The 18,071-nt window shown below is 37.0% G+C and overlaps 1 protein-coding gene across 7 annotated transcripts in view; it reads left to right on the forward strand.

Moving 5' to 3' along the window:
- PTPN4 (protein tyrosine phosphatase non-receptor type 4) overlaps positions 1–18,071 on the forward strand; it is a 223,558-nt gene that overhangs the window by 78,478 nt on the left and 127,009 nt on the right. For all 7 annotated transcript variants that reach the window (XM_081814594.1, XM_081814592.1, XM_081814597.1 and 4 more), the window contains exon 3: positions 10,038–10,145. In XM_081814594.1, the coding sequence (XP_081670720.1) occupies positions 10,038–10,145 (108 nt within the window). The remainder of the gene's footprint in view (positions 1–10,037; positions 10,146–18,071) is intronic.

Genomic DNA, 18,071 nt, shown 5'->3' on the forward strand with positions numbered 1-18,071 from the left:
TAGTCTGCCTTTCATTAATAAATGTCACCATCCAAGTTTGGAGTTTTGGTGGGAAAGTCTTAGTCCTGTATCTCACCTTGTTTGAGCCCACGTCCTACTCATTGTCTCACCTGTGTGTGATAAACTTAGACTGCTTCTTCTTTTTTTTTTTTTTTTTAATTTTTATTTATTTTACAGAGAGAGCACGCATGGGCACATGAATGGGCGGGGGTAGGGGTAGAGAGAGAAGGAGTGAATCTCCTCCCTGCTGATTGAGGAGCCTGACCTGGGGCTCAATCCCACAACCCCAAAATCACAACCCAAGCTGAACTGAAGAGCCAGCTACTCAACCGACTTAGCCATCCAGGCAACATGACTCCTCATTCTTTAACAAGCCTTTCCATGGTAGTCCTAGCACAGCTTTTAAGTTTTCTATTTCCTCCTTTCTCCATGCTTTAGGCTTCTTTTCAGCCCAGCTGTACAAATTAAAAGAATGTTTATTACATTTTATCCAGCATCTCTAGGGATTTTGTTGCAGAGAGTTCTTAGATTATCTACTCTGCCATATTGCTGGAAAGGAAAGTTGGTATTTTTAAATGGGTTATACAAAGCAATTGTGTATTTTCAGCTTAAAAAATGTTCCTTTCACATGGGAAGACAAAGTATAAATAGTTTTCCATTGTTGATAACGGCAAAATAATTCTATAAAACAAAGTATTTTTATGATGGCTGTAAACATAGGCTCTTGGGCCAGATAATCTGGGTAGAATATAAGTTCTGCTACTACCTGTGTGATCTTTAGAAATCTGTGTTTGTTTTCTGTGTCTCAGTTTCTTCATCTTCAAAGAGTCTTAATAGGACCCACCTCATAGGGTTGTTATGATAATTAAATGAATCAATACACGTTCACTTACAATAGTGTCTGACATAGCAAGTATTGGCTTGTAAGTGTTGACAGTAAGTGTTGGCTATCTCTCTTGTTAATTATTACTCACTTTGCTAGCCATAATTCTTACTTCTTGAGGTTCTTTCTCTTTATGCAAAACCTTTTTCTGACTTCTGTATAGAAAAAAAAAGCAGTTTTTTAACTGTAGAAGGCATAGTTTTTATTTGGAGTACCATAATATTGTTTCCCTCCTCTTGTTTTATAAATTCATTCCAGGCAGAATAAAGAAGCTATTGAGATGCCGGGGTGGCTCACTTGGTTAAGCGTCTGCCTTCAGCTCAGGTCATGATCCTGGGGTCCTGGGATTGAGTCCCACATCAGGTTCCTTGCTCAGTGGGGAGACTGCTTCTCCCTCTGTCTGCTGCTCCCCCTGCTTGTGCACTCTCTCTCTCCTCTGACAAATAAATAAAATCTTAAAAAAAAAAAAAAAGAAAAGAAAAAACAAGAAACCTTAAGCTCTATTAAGTTTTACATTTTCCATCAATAAGTTACCTCCATTTCTTGTCAAAATCAGTGTGTGTTTATGTTATCTCTTAAAGTTTATGTTGTGTGTTAAGAATCTCTGCTCACGGGCGCCTGGGTGGCTCAGTTGGTTAAACGACTGCCTTCAGCTCAGGTCATGATCCTGGAATCCCAGGATCGAGTCCCGCATCAGGCTCCCTGCTCAGCAGGGGGTCTGCTTCTCCGTCTGACCCTCTTCCCTCTCATGCTCTCTGTCTCTCATTCTCTCTCTCAAATAAATAAATAAAATCTTTAAAAAAAAAAAAAAAAGAATCTCTGCTCACTTTAGACTCCTAATGAAAATCTTTTTCCATTGTGTATGCTTCATCCAGGGATATAATCAAAGTCCATCCTCTAAGAGCAATATGCCTTTGGCCTAAACATTATGGAAATAACTCTTTCCTGCAGGCCTTCAGTGTTTCAACTTGCTTACTTGTTACATAATTGTCTTTTTTCTTATGTGAAAACATTCCTCTTTTTCATCTTCAGGAGAGCATCTTTAGAAGTAAGGGATCTCAGAGATCATCTAATTTAGTTGTTTTCAGACATTTTAAAGTGTGGAATACTTTTTTTTCTGCCGTGAAGATACACACACACACACACGTATATGTGTAGGTAGGTGGGTGGGTGTAGTGGATCAGTTACACTTAACTATGGTTGAAGCAGGAAGCCTAAATTTGGCCTTTCCTCCCTCAATACACAGATGACCTAGTCTATTCCTATAGGTTAGAGTTGATGAAATTGGCCTAGGTAGAAACAGAATTCACCCAAGGCTACATACTAACTGGCCAAATAAGGACATGGCCTATTTATTATTTCCATTTTACTGTACTACCCTCCAAAGAATTTTTCTCTGCCATAGGTTTTGTAGTGCTGCTGCTTGGTGTTTTCTTATAAACTTGTCTAACACATCTGTCCTTGTGCTTGGCCTGCCAACAGGAATCTCAGTTTCGCCTGGCAGTTGTTACTGATTTAAAGGTCTAGTGATAAACCTAGATAAATTCTGTTAGGAACAATTTCTTCATCTTTAAAGGAACTGTTTCTAGTAAGTTTCTGTGAAGATGCACTATCCCTTGTGCTTTAGAGATTTTCTCAAATGCCTTATTTAACTGGTCCTCTTATGAAGTCAGAAAAACTGAAGAACCAGGAATGCTTGCAAAGGGACTTGAAAGCCATATAAACTTAATTTTTTTTCTGTAGGCCATTTTGTCACTCACTTATTCAATTATCAAATATATTTTTATTGCCTTCTTTGGCAGTCACTGTTCTGCCTACTGGGGATTTTGACACATGTCAAGGTTCTCCATCAGCTGTTTCCTTACTCTTTCTTCTGACTCTGGGCAAAGACATCTATGTTATGGCTTCAATATTTTTTACTTTCTGTGATTGAGTCTAGTTTTTGCCCTGTGAGTTAGGGCTGTGTTGAGGCCTCCGACTTTTGTCCACACCATCCTCTGTTTTAAAATCTGTAACACGGAGTTGAGATGCATGAGAAATGCTGGTGGCCTGTCCTTCTGTGGAGATTCTGTATCCCTTGACTAAGATCTAAGAATAGAGGAATTCCCATCTTGTTGGCCACACTGGAACGGAGCTTGCATAGTATTGGCCTGGGAGGAAGAGAAAGAAAGTGGGTCATGGCTCAAGTGCCACAGACTCTATTCTTACCAAGATTTAGTACAGTTTTTTGAATAAATGCTGTTTCATTTGTTTTATGCTCTTACCACAATTCCCTGAGACATTAAATTGTTGGGGTTTGTGTGTGTTTTCGTTTGTTTTTTAAATTATTTTCCTTAGCAATAGTTGTTTTGCTGGCGACTAGGTCAATGAAACTGGTTTCAGGGCATCATTACCTGGTTGATTTTGAGCATCGAACTAGCTTTGCATCTCTGGAAAACCTTACTTAGTCATTGTGTGTAATCCTTTAAGGATTGCTCAATTCCATCTATTATTTTGTTGAGGAATTTTGCATTTATTTTCATGAAGAATATTTGCTTACAGTTTTCTTTTTTTGGACTTTGGCTTTGGGGTCTGCGTATACTGGTTTCATAGAGCGAATTGATTTTGGGGCGGTAGGTTGAGTAGAATTGTTCTTTTTTTAATATAATTTTTTAAAAAAGATGTTATTTATTTGAGAGAGAGAGAGCACAAGCAGTGGGAGGGAGAAGGACAAGCAGACTCTACACTAAGTGTGGAGCCAGATGCGGGGCTCAGTCCCATGATCCTGAGATCATGACCTGAGCTGAACTCAAGAATGGGACACTCAACCGACTGAGCCACCCAGGCACTCCAAGTAGAATTGTTCTTAATTCTTATTTAAATGTTTCTTAGACTTCTCCAGTGAAATCATTAGGCCCAGGAGACTTCGGTTTTGGGGAGGTGTTCTTGTTTGTTTGTTTTTAAGAGGTTTTTGGTTGTTTTTTAAGTATAATTTCATTAAAAAGTAATTATGCGGGGTGCCTGGGTGACTCAGTCGGTTAAACGTCTGCCTTCAGCTTCGTAGTTTTTTCTTTTTGAGGAATTAGTTTATTTCATCCACATTGTCAGATAGATTTATTGTATAGATATGTTTCTTCTAGTTACTTACCTTGTAAATGTTTTTGGAATGTGTAGTGTCATCCTTACTTTTAATTCTATAATTGGTAATTTGTATATTCTTCTTTTTCTTTTACCACTCTTGCTAGAAGTTTCTCAATTTTATTGATCTTTTCAAAGAAGCAGATTTCCAGAAATTTCTTTCTTTTTTTTTTTTAAGATTTTATTTACTTATTGGAAGGGGGAGAGAAGAAAGCGCATATGCATAAGGGGAGGGAGGAGGGGCAGAGAGAGAGGGATATGCAGACTCTCCCCTGACTAGGGAGACTGACTAGGGGCTCAATCCCAGGACCCCCAGGGATTATGACCTGAGCCAAAGGCAGACACTTAACCAACTGAACCACCCAGGTGCCCCTCCATAGATTTCTGCTCTTACCTGTATTTTACTCCTTTCCTTCTGTTTATTTTGCTTTTTTTTCTAGTTTTCTTTAGGAGGGAGTTCAGGCTATTGACTTGAGACCTTTCCTTTTATCTAATGTAAACATTTAGATCATAAATTCTCTTTTCAGCACTACTTTAGTCAAATTTTGATATGTCATTTTCTTTTTTCCAGGTTATTGTACTTTTTTATTTCCCTGAGTCGTCTTTATTCTGTGGAATGTTGAAAAATGTGTTCTTTAATTTCCAAGTGTTTCCTTTCTAATTTTTTCTTAACTTTCTGTTACTGTTTACTGTTTTTATTGATTTCATTATGATTATAGAGCACTAATTTTAGTTTTCAGTTTCATAAGGTTTATTTAATGACCCAGGATATGGCTTGTCTTATGAATGTTCCATCGACAATTGAAAAGAATGAGTATTCTGATGTTGGCTGGAGACTATCTTAAATTTTTTTTTTTTTTTAAGATTTTTTTAATTTATTTATTTGAGACAGAGAACGAGAGAGAGAGAGCACATGAGAGGGGGGAGGGTCAGAGGCAGAAGCAGGCTCCCTGCCGAGCAGGGAGCCCGATGCGGGACTCGATCCAGGGACTCCAGGATCATGACCTGAGCCGAAGGCAGTCGCCCAACCAACTGAGCCACCCAGGCGCCCGGCTGGAGACTATCTTATATGTGTCAATTGGATCCTGTTAGTTGATGTATTGTTGAATTCTTCTATATTCTTGCTAATTTTCTATTTAATAACTCTAGCAGTTGCTAAATATTTGACATTGCCAGTTATATTTGTGTTTTCTATTTTCTGATTATCTTCCCACTCTATTTTTATTTGATTTGTTTTCTAGTTATGTTGTTTTGTGCATAAATATTTTCTAGTGTCCTTTTTTCCATCTAGTAAAACTATTTGCTCTCAAGTGTACTTTTTAAAATTAATGTTTGCATGATATAGCTTTTCCTATCCCTTTGCTTTCAGTCTACATACATTATTATATTTTACGTTTTAAGTTTTTTTTAAATAGTAGGTAGATCATGGTTTTTTCCTGCTCTGTTAATCTCTACCTTTTCACTCATCTATTTAGACCATGTACTTTCATGTAATTATATGTTAGAGCTTAGATGTGCTATTTTATTACTTGCTTTCTGTCATTATATTTTTTAATTTGTTTTTTTTCTTCCCTTTCTAATAGATTACATGAACATTTTTTAGAATCTTTTATTTCAGTGTTTTTGAGAGTATATTTTTTGCATAGCTTTATTTGATGGTTGCTGTTGTTATTATGTTTTATATATACAAATTACAGTAGTATAGTTGACGTTTGAACAATATGGGTTTGAACTCCATGGGTCAATTTATATGCAGAATTTTTTAGATAAATACAGTACAGTACCATAAGTGTATCTTATTTTATGATTTTCTTAACTTAATATTTTCTTTTCTCTAGCTTACTTTATTGTAAGAATATAATACATATAACATATAAAATGTGTGTTAATTGACTTTTTGTTATCAGTAAGGCTTCTAGTCCCCAGGTGGCTATTACTAGTTAAATTTTTGGGGAGTCAAGAGTTATATACAAGTTTTCAACTGTGGGGCAGGGGGTGGAAGTTGGCACCCCTAACCCCTCGGTTGTTCAAGAGTCAACTGTATATTGGTAACAACATTTTAGTACCTTGAGTATTTTTGCTAGTTTCTCCCACTCTGTTGCTCTTTCTTCTTTTCTGTTTTTCTAAGTTTCATAGTTAACTCCTCTCCCAAATGCTCCTTTTTTCTGTTTCATAGATGCCAGGTGCTATAGCTGAATGGTGGTGTTAGTGGAAGTCTAGGCTTCCCTCTCACCTTCTGCTGTCTCCACTAGTGAGGGAAGCCAAACGCTGCCTGTTACCCTGAGGCTAAAGTGAAAGTTCAACAGTATACTCAGTTACTGCTGATACCACCACTAAGGAGTCTTGCAGCTTGCTTTTGGTTTTGGTTGGCAGAAAGTAGACTAGGCTTCCCACTGGCTCCCAGCTAGTACCAGGAGGCATGTAGAACTCTAGGCTCTCTACTTGATTTCCATGGCACTACTGGATATGGGCTCAGTTTTTTCCATTGGATTTGGCAGGAGTAGGGTTGGCACCTGGGTGGTTCAGTTGGTTAGGCATCTGACTCTTGGTTTCGACTCAGGTCATGGTCTCAGGGTCATGGGATTGAGCCCTGTGTTGCAGAGTCTGCTTGAGATTAAATCCCTCTCCCTCTGCCCCCGCCCCCCCCCGTGTGCATGTGTGCACTCTCTTTCTTTCTCTCTCTCGCTGTCCCCCTCTCTCTCAAATAAAATAAATAAATAAAATCTTTAAAAAGAAAATAGAAGAAACCCTCGTTTTCCTGGTCATTTGGCTAGGGAAAGTAGGTTTGTTTATTTGTTTGTTTGTTTTATGGGCTCCACGTGGAGCCCAACACAGGGCTTGAACTCACAGCCTTCAGATTGAGTCACATGCTTAACTGATTGAGCCACCCAGGCACCCCATGAAAGGAGGCTTTTCTTGGCCTGTTTTCATCAGCGCCTATTGGCATTTCTGGGCTGTAGGAATCTCTGGAACTAAATCTTTGATGTATGGGAGATGAAAACAAAACTGATGACTCAGAGTAGAAAATAACCTGTTCATTTGGAAATAAATCCATTTATATGTGGTCAACAGGTTTTTGACAAAGTTACCAAGATGCATTCAGTGGGGAAAGAATAGTTTCTTCAACAAATGGTGCTTGGACAACTGGATACCCACATGCAAAAGAATGAAGTTGCACCCCTATCTAGGTATATACCTACCATATATAAAAATAACCTCCAAAAGGTGAAAGAACTACATGTTAAGAGCTAAAACCATAAAACTTTCAGGAGAAAATACATAGGTAATTTTTCATGACCTTGGATTTGGCAATTAATTCATAGGTATAACATCAAAAGAAATAAGTGAATAAATTTGGCTTCACAAAAATTTAAAACTTTTGTGTATCCAAGTATATGATCAAGACACCTACAAATGAGAGAAAATATTTGTATCCAGAATATAAAGAACTTATAGAACTCAACAACAAAATGATTATCAACCCAGTTTTTAAAATGGGCAGAGAGGCACCTGCCTCTCAGTTGGTTAAGTGTCTAACTCTTAATTTTGGCTCAGGTCATGATCTCAGGGTTGTGGGACTGAGCCCCCCCACATTAGGCTCCACGGTGAGCATGGAGCCTGCTTAAGATTCTCTCTCTCCCTCTGCCCCTCCCCCCCAAAAGAAAATAAAATAGGCAAAGAACTTGATTAGACATTTCTCCAAAGATCTACAAATGACCGATAAGCACATGAAAAGAATCCTCAATATCATTAGTTTTTATGGAAATGCAAATTAAGACCACATTGAAGTACTACTTCATACCTACTGGGATGGCTTTAATCAAAAGAATAAAGAATAACACATGTTGACAAGAATTTAGAGAAATTGGAATTTCACACATTGCTGGTAGGCATGTAAATTGCTACAGCTGCTATCGTCAGGAGTTTGATGGTACCTCAGAAAGTTAAACATAATTTCCATATGATCCATCAATTCCACTTTGTACCTACCCCAAAGAATTGAAAACAGTGTTCTTGGTAGCATGATTCACGGTACCCAAAAAGTGGAAACAATCCAAATGCCATCAACTGAAAAATTGTGATATATCCATATAATGGAGTATTATTTAACCATTACAAAAGGGAAACTAAGGGTGAATACAACATGGATAAACCTTGGAAACAGTATGCTAAGTGAAAGAAGCTACACACAAAAGGTTACATATGTTTGGTTCCATTTATATGAAATGTCCATAATAGATAAATCCATAAAGACAGGAAGCACATTAGTGGTTGCCAGGCGGTGGGGAGGGATACTCTTTAATGGGAATGGTATTTTTTTGGCATGATGAAAATGTTTTGGAACTAGATAGAAGTGATGCTCGCACAGTATTGTCAGTGTACTAAATGCCACTAATTTGTACAAAATGGTTGGTTTTAGATTATGTGAATTTTACCTCAATGAAAAGGAATGGAAAGAAGGGTGGCTCAGTCATTGAGCGTCTGCCTTTGGCTTAGGTCAAGATCCCAGAGTCCTGGAATTGAGCCCCATGTCGGGCTTCCTGCTCAGCAGGAGGCCTGCTTCTCTCTCTCCCACTCCCCCCTGCTTGTGTTGCCTCACTTGATGTGTCTCTCTCTGTCAAATAAATACATAAAATCTTAAAATAAATAAATAAAATAAATGGAAAGAAAAAAGGAGTTCCTTAGCCAGGCTTCCACTTTCTTTTCACCTTTCAGAGTTTTCTTATTTTTAATGTTTTTTGTTTCTTTGTTTCACTTAGCTGGAGGTATAGGGAGTAGATTTCTCCCTACTCCATCTTGTCTCTAGAAGAATACGTTAGACTCACCTTAGTAGCTTTTTAAAATACTAATGCTTCATCTCCATCCTGGACTAATTTAATGAGAATGGGAGAAGGGTGGGGGGGAAGGTAAGTTGCGTCAGTATAAAAGATATTTACATGTTATTCGAATGACAACTACCATTGTGAAGCACTCTTTGAAGCGCATATTTTCTGCCACTGATGAGTTTTGCAAGTAGCTTTTTTTTCTTTTATATATATTTTTTATTATGTTCAGTTAGCCAACATATAGTATATCATTAGTTTTTTTTAAATTTTATTTTATTATGTTAATCACCATACATTACATCAGCCTGGCCAATAAAACATGAAGGAAAGTTCTTTGTAAGATAACGTTACAAAGAAGGTTGTTTTTTTGTACATTGTCATGTATTGGTATGAATTTTGAAATTGCTGTGACCATCTTGTTAACAGCCTACAAAGACAGTTAATACCAGGAATGCATCACTCTTCAGTCATAATTTAAATGGAATAATAAAGACAATAAGATACATGATAAAGATATATGCATGAGTTAATGTGGCAATAATATACAATTACAAAAATATGGTGATAATAGCCTGAAAGCAGAATCCATTTCAATCAAAGGTTTTCCTTAATGCCATTTATTTATCTTTTTTATTATTATTATTTTAGAGAGTGGGGGCGAGAGAGAGAGAGAGAGAAAGAAAGAAAGAGAGTTGGGGGAAAGGGGCAGAGGGAGAGGGAGAGAGAGAATCTTAAGCAGGCTCCACACCCAGCACAGAGCCTGAAGCGGGGCTAAGTCTCACAACCCTGAGATCATAACCTGAGACAAAATCAAGAGTCAGATGCTTAACTAACTAAGCCAACCAGGCAGGCACCCCAATGTCATCATATTTATTATATTGCTCTCTACACCATCTGAACTAAAGTTACACTGTGGTGTTGGTTTTTTTTTTTTTTTTAAGTTTATTTTTTTAGTAATCTCTACACCCAATGTGGGTCTCAAACTTATGACCCAGAGATCAAGAGTTGCATACTCCACCGACTGAGCCAGCCAGGATCCCCAAGTCAGACTGATTTTTAAGTAGTATATAACATGTAAACTCTTTATCCCTAATCAAGTCATTGTTGTGGAAACCGTTGTCAATTTAATAGAAGCGGACAAAAGTTCAGGAGCTCAAAAATCTGAAAGTATATTGCCTACCAGTTTTGATTTCCTTTTATTTTTCTTCTAGAAACATGATCAGGGGCAAGTTCTGTTGGATATAGTCTTCAAGCATCTTGATTTGACTGAGCGTGACTATTTTGGTTTACAGTTGGCTGACGATTCCACAGACAACCCAGTAAGTTTAAGCTGTTGTATTTTGTTTCATTTCACTTTTTCTCTCTGTTCATAATATAAAGTTCTTTCCGATTTATAATGTTTACTAATCTGATTAGTGAGGAGTTTTTTTAAAAGGATTTAATTAGAATGATTACAGGTAATTCTTTTGCCTTTGTTCGTCATTTTCTTGATGTTTTAATTTGTAAAGTTTTTTCCTTAAGGTTTTCATAATTATAAGTCAGTTTAAATCTAGTGCCAGTTTCCTCATTATGTGTCTCAAAAACTGAGATGTAAATCTAATTCATGATACTTGACTGAAAGAGAAAACTGGGCATAAAGGTTAAAATATTAATGCAGTATTAAAATATTGAAGTAAAATATTTAAAAATGTTAATGTATCTTAGTCTTACATAAATTAGCCTCCATTAAAATGAAATCTTTTTTTTTGTGGCATTCATGGCAATCTTTTTTTTTTTTTTTTTAAAGATTTAATTTATTTATTTGACAGAGAGAGACACAGCGAGAGAGGGAACACAAGCAGGGGGAGTGGGAGAGGGAGAAGCAGGCTTCCCGCAGAGCAGGGAGCCTGATGCAGGGCTTGATCCCAGGACCCTGGGATCATGACCCGAGCCGAAGGCAGACGCTAAACGACTGAGCCACCCAGGCGCCCCAGTGGCAATCTGTTTCTAACTAAAATTCTTAATTTGTTAGATGTAAATTTTCCAAGTAGGAAGATTCAAAGGAGACCCTCCCAAATGAGATAGAGATTAAATATCACAGCTCTAAATTTCTTAGGCATTAAGTTATTTAGATTGTCACTAATTCTTTAATAGTTGGAATCATGATTGTTTTTGTTGGAAAAAATCACATTACAGACATAGAAGATAGCATGTGATGAGTAACAGAAATGTTGAATTCTTTGAACATTTATATGCTTATACAGATAGGGCCTTTTACAAAAGAATATGGTACTCTTCTTGAGTAGTACAGGAGAAGGGCTATTTTGAAGGAGACCTTTTGTATATATAGTTTAGAAAATTGGCATCAGTGCTTTAAAATCAGTTTGTAAGGGCATATTAATAAAATGGCTGTAGAAAATAAACTCTTATGTGGAAAGTAAGTTTCTCTCTATCTCTTGTTCTGTCTCTCTCATAGTCGGAATCCTAGGTTTCTGAATGAATGGTTAACGGGAAGTAAATATGAGATGTTAAGTATTACTTTTTCTTGGCATCATTTACTGGTTTTGTATGAAAAACTGAGGATGATGTGGATAAAAGAAAGCAAGAGCCAGCTAGTCTTAGTGCAAAGAAGTCCTTTTGTACTGAACTGAAATAAAAACAAATTTTCCCTATAAGTTGATGCCTTCACCAGGGGCTAGAGCTTCTACACGGGCCTAGAGCAGGAATATTATTTCTTGATGAATAAACAAATGTGAAAATGGAAGTAAGTAGAAATGTCAGTGATGCAGTCTTTCCCAGAAAGTTAAATTGTGAACCAGGCAAATTCCCCAAAGGTGTCTGCTATACCTCACTTAGTGCAACATTGAGCTAAAAAAAAAAAAATTCTTAGATTATCTTGCTGACAGTTCTAGGCCCAACCCTCTAGCTGGAAGCCTATCTATAGATTGATCAGAGAAGTGATAAGACAACAAAGAGCAGCTACTCACCACCATTGTCTCTGCCATGAGTGTGAAAAACCATTACTTGTGACACAATATTCTAGAAGGGCTAATACTGAGATCACATATATTATAAGAGATAAGAAATCCTGTTACATAATTTGTATACAGGAAGACATTTTTATTCTAAGGCAGTTACAGCAGGATGAATATGGGGAAGCAGAGGTATTTTTAGCTGGGTTGATCTTTTTGCAGTCCCCTGCTTTTTCTTATTTTGTCTTACTTTTCTATCTTGAGCTTTCCTTCCCAAATAAGATATATTCCTAGGTCCAAGGGTCCAATTGCTAATGATCTAAAATAATTCTTCCCCAAAATTTAGAATTAAAATTTCAAGGACCCAGAAGAAGCCTTAGAAATTATCTTGTCTAACACCCTATTTTTCTTTTTTTTTTAAGATTTTTTTTTTTAATTCATTTATTTGAGAGAGAGAGAGAAACAGCATGAGAGGGGAGAGGGTCAGAGGGAGAAGCAGGCTCCCCGCTGAGCCGGGAGCCCGATGTGGGACTCGATCCCAGGACTCTGGGATCATGACCTGAGCCGAAGGCAGTTGCCCAACCAACTGAGCCACACAGGCACCCCTAACACCCTATTTTTCATGAGAAATTATCCCAATCCAATGGGATAAAGCCCAAGTTACTTGCTCACATTAATGAAACTAGTCTTGGGTCTCACAGCTCCCCATGTAGGTCTTTCCCACAGTACTACAATTTCAGTATTTATTTTTTTTTTTTTTTAAAGATTTTATTTATTTATTTGAGAGAGAGAATGAGAGACAGAGAGCACGAGAGGGAAGAGGGTCAGAGGGAGAAGCAGACCCCCCGCTGAGCAGGGAGCCCGATGTGTGGCTCGATCCAGGGACTCCAGGATCATGACCTAAGCCGAAGGCAGTCGCTTAACCAACTGAGCCACCCAGGCGCCCTACAATTTCAGTATTTAAATATTCAGAAGAATCTGTGAAATGCCAAAATGCCATGGAAGGGCCCGTAGACAGCACAAATGTTGTAAGTTATGTCCTGTTTCTGATTGTCAATATGAAAATACATCAAGACTCTGAGGATAATTAATGGACTGACATGCCATTCTGAAAAAGAGAAAGGAGTAAGGGGCTAAAATTTATAAAACATCTATTATGGACTTGTTTATAAACCAAATTCTCAATTTTATGAATGTATCATTAAAATATTTTTAGGATGGAAAACAGACTTAAAAAACTTGTCTAATGACGTAGATAATTAAGTAGCTGAGAAAGGATTTGAACTTGCATCTGGCACCAAAGTGTATACTCTCCCTACCACAATATACTGCTTCTCAAGAGATGATGATATATAGATGCACAGGAGTTATAAAAATGAACATGTTGAGGAGAGGAGGTATCCATGCAATAAAATTGCCAGCATAGATCAAAAAGAATTTGGTTATTTCTGTAAGAATTAATCCTTGTCAGTCCTTAGTTCAGATTTTTTCCATTTCACTGTTTAGTTAATATATACCTGTATATATGTATGTATATATTTTTAAAGATTTTATTTATTTTTTTGAGAGAGAGCAAGAGAGGGAGAGAGAGCACAGAGAGAGAGGTAGAGGGAGAAGCAGACTCCCCACCAAGCAGAGAGCCTAATGTAGGGCTCAATACCAGGACCCCGAGATCATGACCTGAGCCGAAGGCAGACACTTAACCGACTGAGCCACCCAGGTGCCCCTGTATAAATGTGTGTGTGTGTATATATATATATATACATATTAGGTATATATGTATGTGTTGTGTGTGTGTGTGTGTGTGTGTGTGCGCGCATAATAGTTTTAGAGGATAAGAGCTAATGTTCCCTTAGGCACATAAACATTGAAATTAATTTAATTGGATTTATAATTGATAAACTTAAAAAGCACCAAATGTTTTATTGTGAACTTGTACATAACAAATATGGACTCACAGTAGGTTATCCTTTTCTTTACAATCTTCCTGGGTAAGGAGTTCCAGTATAACAAACAAAATTACTTAAAAGCTTTGTCTTTTCAAAATTTCTTGTTTCCATTAAAACCTATTTATCACAGCTTTAGCTCTTAGCATAATGGATGGTTTAATAGTAGTAGTCAGTGAATGTTTATCGAGTGCGCAAAATAATGAGTAATGTGGTTACAATTCATTATGCATAATTTCTTTATAAGCACTTAAAGTGGCTCTTCCTTATTGGCCTTTATCAGGATGATATTCATTGGAACCCTCCAATTACATTATTCATGTGCGTTTATTTTTTTTGTTTTTTTTTGGGTTTTTGTCCCTAAAGTGACTTAGTGTCCATTAGTGTGGGACAAAGAGTAGATTTATCAACTGTTGTTGACTTGTTCTTTCTACAGTTTCATCCTTCTGATACTTTGTGTTGTGGTTAGGATCTTTTACTGTTTACTACCATTTCTATATTCCTTAACCTTGTGGCTTTCAAACCTAACATATCACAATCACCTGGATACTTCTTAAAATACAGATTTCTGGGCCCTATGCCTAGAGTTTTTGATTCAGAAAGTCTGGTGTGAAGCTCAATAATTTACATTGCAAATAAGTTCCGCTTATAATAATGCTGCTAGTCCAAGGAATCATATTTTGAAAATCACTGCTCTAACCCAATAGGCTAACTAAGATTACTGAAGTAAGAAAAAATTCATACCGAATAGCTTGTTCTCTTTTTTGGAGATTCTTTTTACACACTCAAAATTCTTGAATTCATTGGGTTTGAGAAACTATAGGAAAAGTCACATAGAGGATGACTCTTATTTCAACAAGCTGCATTTTAGGACAATATGATTGCTAAAATGTTATCTCATATATCTCAGTATATCTCATATTTTATATTTCATCTGTTTTACTGTAATATCTTAGGCTTTTACTACCTATTGTATAAACCTCTTTGGTAGTCTGCCGAATGTTGGATTTTTTTTCTGGTCTCTTTTAACCCTGTTCCATTTTGGGAGGGAATGACAGATTTGGGGTGCAGAAAAGTGTTTCAGAGACAATCAGCATCATTTGTAATGTTCCAGAATGAGGATGAGGAATGTTGTATTTGAGGAACTGAAAGAAAATTTTAATAATCAGTGGAATATAGAGCAAGGGGAGAATGTGGGTCTAAAATGAAGTTTGGATAGTATGCCAGATTATGAAATACTTTTTAATCTGTAACATTGTACTCACCTAAATGTTTATTTATACAAGTTACATAAGACTTGTGTTTTAGACATACCACCCTGGTTACAGTGGCATATAGAATTGCAAACTGAAGATTTTGGGAGATTGGAGCCTCTTGGCATCAGAAAGCAAGGGAAAGAGTATCTTTGTTAATCCAATTTCAAGTAGCTATCCTACTTCTGGTTCCCTCTTTAACTCTGTTGTTTAATTTCATTTCATTTTTCATTTTCATTTCATTTGTGTGTGTGTGTGTGTGTGATTGTTGCATGGCTTGCTTCAAAGGTGAGCTTTTACACATTTTGAAATCCTGTATTTATGTTATTTAAAAATATTTAAGCATTCTATTTTAAAAAGCATAATGTTTCTGTAGCAAGATGGCAAACTAGTGTACATTAAGTGTCTGTTAAACACTGTGCACTAAGTATTTTAATCTTATCAAATTTAATCCTAACAACATAGCTGGATACTACCACCCTCATTTTATATATGAAAAAACAAAGGTATGGAGAAGTGAAATAACTTGTTGAAGATCACAGTTTGTGAATGGGAGGAGTTCCAGGGGTGTGCCTAATTCAGTGGTGAGCAAGGTGTGGTTGGGGAGCAGGGTGGGGAGGCTGTGGAGACTTCAGGGGATTGTTGGGAGGAGGTCCCCTGCTGTAGCAGCAGTGAGGTGCACCAGGTCCTTCCCTACCCACTGGCCATGTGGTAAGCAATTAGCAGTACTTACCCCTAAGTTTACCATTAAGTGTGAATTAGAGAGGCAAGTCAGTGTCCCAGAGGGCTGGTGACGCCCAGTGAAATGAAAAAAATCCCCTTTGCCCAGGAGACTAGCTAGCTCTTATACCCTACTGGCAGCACAGTCTCTCTGCCTTTCACCAACTACCAGAGTCAAGCTATATATCCTGTCTCTTCCCCACAAGTAGGCAGGCACGTAAAAGATTCATAAAGGAGCTTGCAGGGAATTTTAGCCTTAAAAATAAGCACTCAACAAAATAGATACCAACATTTGAGGAAAGCCAATAGAAAGAGATGCACCAAAGTAAGCAAATTTACACTTAGTGGAAGTGGGAAATATGTAAAATAGAAATAATGGAAATATTTATAAAATATTTTGTAAAAATTTATAAAAATGGAAATAGTATCATTCTTGGGGTTAATGTGGAGATGAAGTGACTTTTTACATGGAAAGGGCTTAGAACATGATTGAAACATAGTAAATACTTGATAAATACTAAGTTATCAACAGACAAAAGGACTCTAATTTACATTGGCATGATTAGAGAGGATATTGTATTCATGGAAAAGGAACAATGAAAGATTTTGGAAATTAAAAATATAATTGTCATGGGGCACCTGGGTGGCTCAGTCGTTAAGCGTCTGCCTTCAGCTCAGGTCATGATCCCAGGGTCCTGGGATCGAGCCCTGCATCAGGCTCCCTGCTCAGTGGGGAGCCTGCTTCTCCCTCTTCTACTCCCCCTGCTTGCGTTCTCTCTCTCGCTGTGTCTCTCTGTGTCAAATAAATAAATAAAATCTTTAAAAAATATATATATATATATATATAATTGTCACAATAAAAAGCTCACTGGTTAGGATAAATAGAGTAGATGCTGTAGAAGACTTAATCCTTCAACATTAATAGAAACAACAAATAATACAAGCACAGAATATTTTAATAAAACAGTTTATCAGGCAATCATGTGACCTTGTTTTTTTTATACTACATTTTAGAAGATACAGAATTAACTTGGAAATATGAGACATTTTGAAGATTTAACAGTAGACTCTACAAAGGGAAAAGAATGAGCAGTTAATTTTGAGAAGACTGTGAACAGAACTCCAGGCCTAAATAGAAATTCCTTCAGGATTTGATAGAGTTGATGAAGAAGTACTCATCCCTAACAGCTATTTCTTCTTTTTTTTAATTTAAATATAATTGACATGTAACATTATATTAGTTTCAGTTATAGAACATAATAATTTGATATTTGTATATATTATGAAATGATCACAATAAGTATAGTTAACATCCATCACCATATGGTTACAATTTTTTTCCTTGTGATGAACTTTTAAGATCTATTCTCTTAGCAACTTTCAAATGTACAATATAATAACTATCATTAATACAAAATGCTAACTATAGTCACCATGCTCTACATTACATACAAGGACTTCCAGTTATAAAATAACTGAAAGTTTGTACTGTTTGACTCCCTTTACCATTTTACACCTGCCCTATGCATCACCTCTGGCCGCCGCTTACCTGTTCTCTGTATCTAAGAGTTCAGCATTTTGGTAGGGTTTGGGTTTTGGTTTGGGTTTTGTGTTTTTAGGTTCCACTTGTAGGTGAGATCATAATGTTTTTCCCTGTCTGATTTATTTAGCATAATACCCTTAAAAGTCAATTGGCAGATGGCAAGATACCCTTCTTTTTTATGATTCAGTAATACTCCTGCGTGTGCACACACGTGTGCATGCGTGTGTGTGTGTGTGTATACATACCCTATCTTTTTTATCCATTCATCCATCAGTGGACACTTAGGTTGCTTTCATATCTTGGCTATTGTAAAATAATGCTTCAGTGAACACAAGGATGCAGGTATCTCTTTTCAAGTTAGTGGTTTTGTTTCCTTTGGATAAATACCAGAGTGGAATTGCTGGATCATATAGAAGTTCTAGTTTTAATTTTTTTTTTTTTTTTTTAAGATTTTTATTTATTTATTTGACAGAGAGAGACATAGCGAGAGCAGGAACACAAGCAGGGGGAGTGGGAGAGGGAGAAGCAGGCTTCCTGCCGAGCAGGGAGCCCGATGCGGGGCTGAATCCCAGGACCCTGGGATCATGACCTGAGCTGAAGGCAGACACTTAACGACTGAGCCACCCAGGCGCCCTCTAGTTTTAATTTTTTGAGGAACCTCCATACTGTTTTCCACAATGGCTGCAGCAGTTTACATTCCCACTAACAGTGCACAAAGGTTCCTTTTTCTCTACATCCTCACCAACACTTGCTCTTTCTTGTTTAAGGCCAATATTTTCTTTTTTTTTTTTTAATTTATTTTTTTTATTCTTATGTTAATCCCCATACATTA

Source organism: Leptonychotes weddellii, chromosome 3, assembly GCF_054177405.1.
Source record: "Leptonychotes weddellii isolate Sample4059 chromosome 3, ASM5417740v2, whole genome shotgun sequence".
Taxonomy (NCBI): domain Eukaryota; kingdom Metazoa; phylum Chordata; class Mammalia; order Carnivora; family Phocidae; genus Leptonychotes; species Leptonychotes weddellii.